General features: G+C 32.6%; 1 protein-coding gene across 1 annotated transcript in view; it reads right to left on the bottom strand.

Moving 5' to 3' along the window:
• Positions 1-3,546: 3,546 nt before the first annotated feature.
• LOC127704670 (uncharacterized) overlaps positions 3,547-10,511 on the bottom strand; it is a 29,320-nt gene continuing 22,355 nt past the window's right edge. The window contains exons 6-8 of the mRNA XM_052208808.1: positions 9,305-9,497; positions 6,767-6,994; positions 3,547-4,694 (exon numbers count right to left, since the gene is read on the bottom strand). Of these exons, the coding sequence (XP_052064768.1) occupies positions 4,369-4,694; positions 6,767-6,994; positions 9,305-9,497 (747 nt within the window). The 3' untranslated portion in view covers positions 3,547-4,368. The remainder of the gene's footprint in view (positions 4,695-6,766; positions 6,995-9,304; positions 9,498-10,511) is intronic.

Here is a 10,511-nt window from a genome sequence, read left to right as displayed (position 1 = left end):
TTACACATCCATACACTTATACTGAAGTTATTATTATAATTGTCTGTAAATCAATTTATTTTCCATGAACCAGTGATGTAAGCCACAAAAATACTTCTCTAAAATCAGATATGATGTTATAATTATTTTCAACTATGACCAGACCTTTTCAAATATATGTTATAATAGCATAGTGTCTGACACAGAATGAATGTGGTATAAGTTCTTAAATAATTTTAAAATTAGACATTTACCAATTATATATGGTCCAATATTCAAATTCCAAATACATGGTTGGATTCAGCATATCAAATAACCACATTGTTTATTTTTTTGTTAAAATCAAACTTAAGTAAGTTTTATTTTGGATAATTTGGACCTTTATGTGGTCCAGTTTGAAAAACGGACCAAAAATCAAAAATTTACAACACTGTTAGATTGCAAATCTTAAAGAACACTAATGATTTAAATTTTGAGGAAATCAAACAAACTTTAATTTTGGACCCAAATTTGGACCAACTTTGAAAACCAAGTACAAAATCAAAAAATATAAAACACTGTTGGATTGACCATATCAAATAAAACAAACAATTTAATTTTTGATGATATCAAACAATGTTCAATTTTGGACCCCAATTTAGTCCATCTAATTGCTGAAACAATAAGCAATTTACATAAAGTATTGGTTTTGGCCCCTTTTAACTAAACCAATAGGGTCATAACCATTAAAATCAATCTCAAACTTTGTTTCATGGTAAAACACCTTGTGGCACAATTAAATAGCAACATATAGACTTATACTCAAGTTATTGTCCAGAAATCAGAAAATCCTAATTTTTTGGCCCCTTTTCAAGCCCTTATCATTGAACGGTTTGAACCATGACCCCTTCAATCAATCCCAACTTTCCGTTTAAAGTATGCAACCTTGCAGTAAAATTTCATAGAAATCCAAACTCTAATACACAAATTAGCGTCCTGAAACATAAAAAAAATGCTTCTTTTTGACCCCTTTTTGGTCCTTAATTACTAAACAGCTACAACAATAACCCCCAAAATAAATCCCAACCTTCCTATTGTGGAACTGAACCTTGTGCTTAAATTTAATACAGATCTATACAGTTATACTCAAGTTATTGTCTGTGAACCAGACAAACAATTGTTTTTGTTAAGCCCTTTTTGGCCCCTAATTCCTAAACAGCTATTAAAATAACCCCCAAAAATAAACCCCAACCTGCCTATTGTGGTATGGAACCTTGTGCTAAAATTGAATAGAGATCCATACACTTATACTCAAGTTATTGCCTGCAAACCAGAAAATTAGTTATTTTCTGCCACTTTTTGACCACTAATTATAAAAAGATATGGGCCATGACCCTCCAAAAATCATTCAAAACTTTTCTTTTGAAGTATGGACCCTTGTGGTAAAATATAATAGAAATCTATACTCTTATACACCAAATATTGTCCTGAAACATGAAAAATGCTTGTTTTTGGCCCCTTTTTGCCCCCTAATTCCTAAACAGCTAAGACAATGACCCCCAAAATTAATCCCATCTTCCTATTGTGGTATGGAACCTTGTGCTAAAATTTAATAGAGATCCATACACTTATACTCAAGTTATTGTCTGTGAACCCGACAAAAAACGTTTTTGTTAGACCTTTTTTGGCCCCTAATTCCTTTACAGCTATGACAATAACCCCCAAAATTAATCCCAACCTTCCTATTGTGGTATGGAACCTTGTGCTAAAATTTAATAGAGATCCATACACTTATACTCAAGTTATTGTCTGTGAACCTGACAAAAAAATGTTTTTGTTAGACCCTTTTTGGCCCCTAATTCCTTAACAGCTATGACAATAACCCCCAAAATGAATCCCAACCTTCCTATTGTGGTGTGGAACCTTGTGCTAAAATATTGACCAAATAAATATCACTTATACTCAAGTTATTGTCTTAATACAAGACAAATATTTGTTTTTGGCCCCTTTCTGGCCCCTAATTACCAAACCGCTAAAACAATAACCCCCAAAATCAATCCCAACCCTCCTATTGTGGAATGGAACCTTATACTAAAATTTCTTACACATCCATACACTTACACTAATGTTATTGTCTGCGAACCAATTTATTTTCCATGAACCAGTAATACTGACCTTTTTTGGCCTCTTATTACAAAACCGCAAGTACAATAGCCCCAAAAACAATCCCAAACATCCTTTAGTGGTATGGAACCTTTTGCTAAAATTTCATAGAGATCCATGAACTTATACTCAAGTTATTGTCTGCAAACCAAAATGTCTTCAGACGCAGACGCAGCCAACAGCATAACATAATACTACCGCTTTGCCGTCGTATAAAAAAATGGAATAAAATGCTGCAATTGAACGCTAAACTGGTTCTTATTTATGTGACTGTGTGATGTAAACAACTAGATCAACATAGGCCCCTTTATCTGACTACACGGTATGGTGTTTTCTCATTGTTGAAGGCCGTACAGTGACCTATAATTGTTAACATCTATGAAATTTGGTCTCTGGTGTAGAGTTGTCTGATGGGCAATCATATCTTCTTATTTTCATATTTACTATGTTCAAGCTCGGAGATTTTAATTTCTGGTCATTTGATGATTCAGTAAGAATAAGCCATTCACCATGTTCACTGACCGTAACCATATTTTACTATGCATATATGCTGACAACCTTCAGATCGATTCATAAACCTTCAATGATAAGAGATTAGTAACATTATTTTCATATTAAATCTACCCGAAAGACGAAATAAAGGGGTAAAAAATACGTTCTTTTTTTCGTTTTTTTTTTGTATTCGTTTTTTTTTAATTTTATAATGAAAATTAATGACTTAGTTGCCTGTACCATTCCATTACAAAATAAGAAGATAGAAGACAGAACGAAAAGAATGAATGAATGATAGAACAAACAAAGAAAAAATCGAATAAGGAAACATGTAGACTACATGATCATTTAAAGATGAATCAACAGCTATATACTTATAACATCATTTAAGAATTGAATGCTTCTTTTTGTAAATTTATTGGCTTCCGCGCTTCATACAAAATGTACTTCGGTCAACGCTTTTACAACCCTATAAAATTACTACAAGAAGCATTCAATACTTATAATTACATTTTTTTGCTAGGATCATGAAAACACGATTTCTATCAAGTTTTTCTTTTATTTACCTGTGCTCTTTATTGTGGAAGCTCGTGTCATCATGCATGTTACATTTCATTTTGAAATGCAGGTTAATTTCAGAATGACGCGAGGTTGCTGTTAGCCAATCACAATAACGTATTATAATGAACTATACACGTAATGTAATTATTACTCTGTTAACGTAATCACAAAGGTCAATACACTTAGTCTACTACATTTATTTACTTATTATCTATATTAATCTATCTCTCGATTAAAAGTTGTTTTTCTAATTGAACTGTATAGTATGAAACTCATATTTGATGACCAAACTAAAGAAATAATTCTTTTTAACTTACCACGGATGATATATATCATTGGTAACAGTATTGTTTGTAAACAAATTCTTTGGCATTTCGCTTTTTCAACTTTAATATGAAAACAAATATATATATAAAAAAAGTAGTCAATAAATAACTAAAAACTAAATGGAAATATTTAAATTTGTCAAAGTGTATCACCAACGGAAGCTGCTTCGCTAAAGCAGCGAGTTATAATGTTTATTTGAAACCAACGCTATTTTTTCTGGATTGATATTCTGTACAAATTAGTTATTGCACAAGATCGCTTCTTCGCGCACGTGATGTTCTGTATGAAATCTGATCAGAAGTACAGCTGCTGATATGACATTTTTATGTCTTGTTTTTTCTCTCTTAGAGGCCTGTGTTTGTTGTATTACTTGCAAATGCACAGCGTTCAAATGAATGTGTTCCTCCTATCACTTTTTATTGTGTTTTGTTTCATCCACATGAACATAGCAATCTCAATGATCCCCAACAGTTATGTTTTAGGACGATACTATTTCTATCAAAGATTTTATTTAGTACGTATTTGCTTTTATAAGATTGCACTATTATTTTTTCCTATGATTTTGTATGCCACTTTCTTTCTTGTTCTCTTTCACCCTCAGCCTTTCGTCATATGTCTATTAAATTTAAAGCACGTCTTCGGCCTTAACATTGCCAGGTAATATGATATCATAGTGGCCAACTCTTATGATAAATATAAGCTATTACCCTTTGCAAGTAAGGCTGATATCGTTCGTGTATATAATATTTGCTTTCTCGTATTAATCGGTTGGTAAAAATATTTTGCATATTCTGATCTGGATGTAAGAGGTAATAGTTGGTATGAAACATTGATATAAAAAACGAGTTATATGGTTCCTAAATAATATTAAGTTAGCTGATAATATTGGCATGCTTCTTCATATGACGGAGGAGCAGCAACGATAGGCGGTCTATTACTGAGGTTGCTGTCAGGAGAGTCACGATTTTCTACAGTGGATGTTAGAGGAATATTATCAGGCGTGTTATCACCGGAAGCGGAAGTATAAGTTTCTTCTGCTGGTATTGCTACTGAATCATACACTGGCGGTGCTGACGGATCCAAGGCTGTGCTTTCTGGTTCTATTATTTGACTGTGTAACATATTTTGTGTTTCACTAGGTTCATTAGATCTCCTTGTAAAAAAACCATTTTGAGGTCTATGCATGTCTATTTCTGAAGTGAAAGATATATATTTATCAATATTTAAAATCTGGAAGTAAATTGAACAAATTGATAATTTCATGTTAAGCAGGTAGACATACTGTATCTATTAATAAAGAACTGTGCCATGAGCGCGTGATACGCCCGTCTCATTTCAAAGAATAAAGTTCCATAACTCCTCAATGTCATATCAGAAATTTATATAAAAAAAAACTACAGCTTTTTATGAATAAAATCCCATAACTCGGAAACGTAAAATCTAAAATTTATAAAAATCAAAAGGGAGCTTACGTCAATAGATACAAACAATCCACCAAAGTTTCACGAAAATTACTCAAAGTATTTTTGAGTTATTGTCCGAAAACTGGGAAATCTCCCTTTTCTAATGATTAAAACCCCATAACATTTTTGAGTTATTGTCCGAAAACTGGGAAATCTCCCTTTTTCAATGAATAAAACCCCATAACTCGGAAACGTAAAATTAACAATTTATAAAAATCGAAACGGAGCTCACGTCGATAGATAAAAACAATTCACCAAAGTTTCATGCAAATTAGTTAAAGCGTTTCTGAGTTATTGTCCGAAAACTGGAAAATCCTTTTTTTAATGAATAAAACCACATAACTCGGAAACGTAAAATTTAATATTTATAAAAATCGAAAGGGAGCTCACGTCAATAGATATAAACAATTCATCAAAGCTTAATGCAAATTGGTTTTTGAGTTATTGTCCAACATTTTGACGACGGACAGACGGATGGACGGACAACGGTATACCAGAATATGTCCCGCAAACGGGCGTATCAAAATCATTGGTAAGAAAATATCGACCATTTTTTATAAATATATTATAAGCATCCAAATGCAACACAAACTTTTGAATTCTGTTTAACGCCAAGGATGACTTGGGTATAGAAAAATGGTCATACGTTGGTCTTTAGCCGACCAGCAGTAAAACCCTTGAAAATGTATATTTGGCAGAGAAAACTGTAAAAGTTCGCATAACGTGCGGTCAGAATGGGGACGTTAAATACCAATGCCACGTGTAGAGTGCGTGTCACGCTCTCTGCAGGTAAAGAACCATTGCAACAATTTGTTTTGGAAGGGGGTCCGAAGGTGACCTTTTGCAAGGCTAAATTTCTGTCCCTATCCAATATACCCTTATTTCCCAGTGGCTTTCCAAATTTCCCACTTATTTTCGCAGTCGACCCTTATTGCAGGGCAAACTTATTGTATTTATCGTTAATTTTTTCTCGTCCAGAACATTAAAATCATTTTTGCCATTTTAAACAAACAACATTTAATCAAGCAATTGATTTAAGTTTGCATGCGTGCTTCAAAAGCATTGATGGCACTTACTTTTACTAACGCATTGCTAAATTCAATGTTTTTAAATTTTATATGAAGCGCGGAATATTTTTAATCTAAAAAAATCAAACAATGAACACAAATTTTGGACGGACGGGCGGAACGGGCGTACATGTAGATGCCAAAGTATAAAAACAGTATGCTCACTCCAACTGCGATATAATAATAGACATATCTAAAATATTAAGTATGAATTTCGTTAGAACAACTCAGGTAAGTTGAAACTTCTCTTTAGCAAAGGTGTATGTGTCTATCATATTTGTACTAAATACGATTCATCAAACGTTATCACCTGACAGATACCCGATTGAAAGAGGGTGTGGATGAGGATCCCTCAATTCTTTATTCTTTAACTTTTTATACCATCTTTCTCTATTCTTTATCTATCTTGTCCACTATTCTCTAACCTTTATATTTTAGCATCCTAATATTCTCTATTCTTAATTTTTTTACAATATTTCACTATTTATTAATTTTGTTTGCCCTTTATTCTGCACATGATTCAGAATCATTAACTAAAATAACCACTGGTTTTTGGTTCGTGTTGCTCATTCCAGTTTTCTATGTAGTCTTTTGTAGAATTTTGTTTGTCTTTTTAATTGCTTTTCTTTTTTTCCGTGGTTTTATCGCGCTCTCTTCGATTTCTCAATTTTGATTGTGACCCTTTGGTATGGTCCGCCTCTTTTTCAACATCACTGAAAGAAAAATTCGTCATACCTTGATTTAAGTAATTTTCGTCCCGCCTTGTAGAGCTGGAAGAGCAAAGATTTTTACAGCACGTGCCACAAATCGTCATTCCAACTACACCCCCAACTGTACAGAGTATAACTATTGGAAATCTGCTACTTTCATCACTGTCGGATGATGAAGAATCATCATTGTCAACACCATCATTATTTGAATTCCATGATGACCACTGGTATGACTGTGTAGTAGTAGACCATTCTGTAAGATTAATCAATCTTATACAATCACGTTAAAGGAAGAAGACTTAACATAGTTAAAAAGTACTTGACAATATACACCATACTGAACATTAAATGGTGTGATATTTTAAATTTTTGTTTTGTTTTGTTTGATATGTCTTACTATTATCATGTTTGTCGTTCTTGTTGTTTTCTTTTTCTTTCTTTCTTTTTTTTTTTGAAATGAGGGGGCCAATTTATGTTATTTTATTTTTTTGTTTGCTTCTTACATGTATATATAGCATGTAGGTATTGTCTTTTTTCAAAATTTTGAATTGATATAAAATATGGAGATGTGGTGTGATTGCAAATAGACAACTTATTCACTTTATAAGCTCAAAGGAAAATGATGTTAGCAACTACAATGAGCAAAACCTAAACCGTATAAAAGAAACCAGAATAATTAATCTGAAACAATTCAGAAATAAAGCTAAAAGCCTTATTTAAGCAAATAACACTAAACAAGAGCAAAACAAGTATGCAAGACGACAACCAACGGAAACTACTAGACTACAAATCAAGAGTGCTAGAACTCAGAATACAATAAATTTTAAATCTAAGCTATTGCAAACTGCTTTGGTGTACTTTAAGTGAAATAATCATAATATACATTTATAGTACCACATTGTGTATGGAAAATACTGAATGATGCATTCTGTTGTATATATGATGATCATCAAAATTCTTAAGATGGATTAGAACTCAACTTAGATAAATCAAGACTATTTGTTTAAAAAAACCTGTCGGATAATATATTTAACAATTGCCCTAAAAGAAGTAAATAAAAAAGTTCTTTTTTTTTTGCTTTCCCCACATTTAGTTTTCATAAAAATACTTATAATTTTCGATTTGTTAACACTTTAAAGGTTAGTACAACAGGTATCCTCCTCCTAACTTCTATGTACAGTAGGTAATTATGCCTCTGAACTTTAAGCAAATAACACAGTCAATCACTCAATACAGTAGGATATCTTTGAGGTTTGAGGCAGCACATATGTTTAACTCCCTCTCACATACTCACATAAGGCCGCAGTTATCAATTCATTTATATTTCCCCTGGTATTTTCTCACTTTTTTTTCACCAGTTTAAATTTATATATAGTTACAGAATTGGTGAAGGAGAAATACAACATTAGTGCATGAAAATTAGTGTTAGTGCTGCATCTAGTATATGTAAAAATGTGAAAAATTTGAAAATGCTTCAAACCTTACAAAACTTTACAATACCAGATATCTTAACTGGTACAAATTGTATGTAGATGTGGAATTTGACTTTTGAATTTCCAAAATGGCCACCGTAACCATATAAACAACACAAATTGTAAAATTTGAAATTTGATCCAATCTTTATGAAACTTGACAGTAATGTGACCAGTCATGTGTATTCTGCTATCCGATTTTGGAATTTTCAAAATGGCTGTTGTTACCATGGATACAGAAGAGGGACGAACGATACCAGAGGGACAGTCAAACTCATAGATCGAAAACAAACTGACAACGCCATGGCCAAAAATAAAAAGACAAACAGACAAATAATAGTACAGATGACACAACATAGAAAACTAAAGACTAAGCAACACGAACCCCACCAAAAACTGGGGTTGATCTCAGGTGCTCCGGAAGGGTAAGCAGATCCTGCTCCACATGTGGCACCCGTCGTGTTGCTTATGTTTTTACAAATCCGGTAAATAGTCTAATTCGGTAGGTCACATTCGTGAAAATTGAAGGGTATTGTAGTTACGACATAAGGAACATATCCGATATCATCTGTGAAACAGTTATTCCATAACGGTCAACCAACTCGTGATGGCGTCCGTAAAATTTACGAAGGGATGATTTCAACTTCACCATTTGGAACTCGTGGAACAGCAGAATAATGGTTGGGGTCGTTTGGGCGACTTTTGTGTTTGCACAGGATTACTTGTATATAATTGGTTTTTTTTATTCGCATTCGATTCTTTATACATGTTATACTTTGATCTGTCTTCTTTTTTATTAGTGGGCAAGTTCACTGCATGCTTACTTTATGAAATTGAATGCTACCATCAAGGAACTTTTCTTATTTCGAGTGTGTGCGTGACTGTGTCATTTAAGCTCATGCAACTTAAATTTATTATACACTTATGTACTAACAATAAAAAATATTTACATAACTACTTTCTTCAGAATTCCCTTTTCATGTTTACATTTGATTTCCAAAAACCATTATTAAAACAAAATTAATACATTAGAATCAATAAACTATTTGTGTAACAAAATATTTTTAATTTTTCATGACTTACAACATTACCTTTTGGCTTTGGAGTTGTGGTTTGACATAACTGTGAAGTTTTGTTTAGGGAAAATATTTGTATTTCAACTGCACATCTATCTGACGAAATAGTGCAATCCCATCCCGAATCCAAACCAAAGGTAAATTTCACTGTCTTTCCTTTTAATTCCCATGGAAGACACCACGTCCAGTGTAGTCCACTGTTCAGGGTCTACAATTCGAAATAATCTTCGTGAAGACAAACATATACTTTTATGTTTTTTAGTTTAAACAGTATTTTATTCAAATAAATTGAATTGGATTGGGCAACAGGCAAATCCTATGTAAGCCTTCTCCATAAAACAAGGTACAATATATATTACATTCAAACAAAACAACACATACACAAACATAATGACAACACAGAATTATTTTTCAAAACTATCTCATAGCTGACTGGAAGGATGCTTCAAATAGTTAACTCAGATAAAAATTATAAATATTCTAAGAATGCTTTAAAAAGTTAACTCAGAGAAAACTAAGTAATAAACTCCAATATTGATTTAGAGGCCTTCATTAAATTAAACGACCGTTATTCGTCATGAAGGTACCCCCATTACCACCCTCGTAAAAGTGACGCCACCAAAATTCAAACTTGATCTGTGTTTTGTGGTAATAAACATTATGTATAATTTTCATAACATTTGGTTGAGGCAAACTAAAGTTAGAGAACGGACAGGAAAAATTAGCAATTTTTTTCATTTGTAAAGGGGCATAACTCTAGAACGGTAAAAGTTACGCCACCGAAATTCAAACTTGACCTGTTTTGTGGTAATAAGCATTGTGTATAAGTTTCATAACGTTTGGTTAAAGCAAACTAAAGTAAGAGAAAGGAAAACAATTTTGGGACGTACGGACGGACGTACGGACGGACGTACGTACAGACGGACAAGGGTAAAACTTAATGCCCCCTCCGCTACGTCGGGGCATAAAAATGTACAAAAGATGGTTTGAATGATATAGAAAATAGAGGTGCATTTATGGTTTTGTAGCTTTTATAATATCAATTATTGTCATTATTTTTTTAATTTCTGTTTCAATTTAAACTATTTTTCAACCGGTAAGGGTCTTAAAGCTTGAATATAAAATAAATTAGAGACATAAAAATTAACAAGTTTATTTAGGTTCGGACTATAAAATATATTTCAATATATAAATCTTTCTGAATTTTCAATGTATTTATGAA

Source organism: Mytilus californianus, unplaced genomic scaffold, assembly GCF_021869535.1.
Source record: "Mytilus californianus isolate M0D057914Y unplaced genomic scaffold, xbMytCali1.0.p SCAF_6, whole genome shotgun sequence".
Taxonomy (NCBI): Eukaryota; Metazoa; Mollusca; class Bivalvia; order Mytilida; family Mytilidae; genus Mytilus; species Mytilus californianus.
This window is presented reverse-complemented; position numbering and strand designations above follow the sequence as displayed.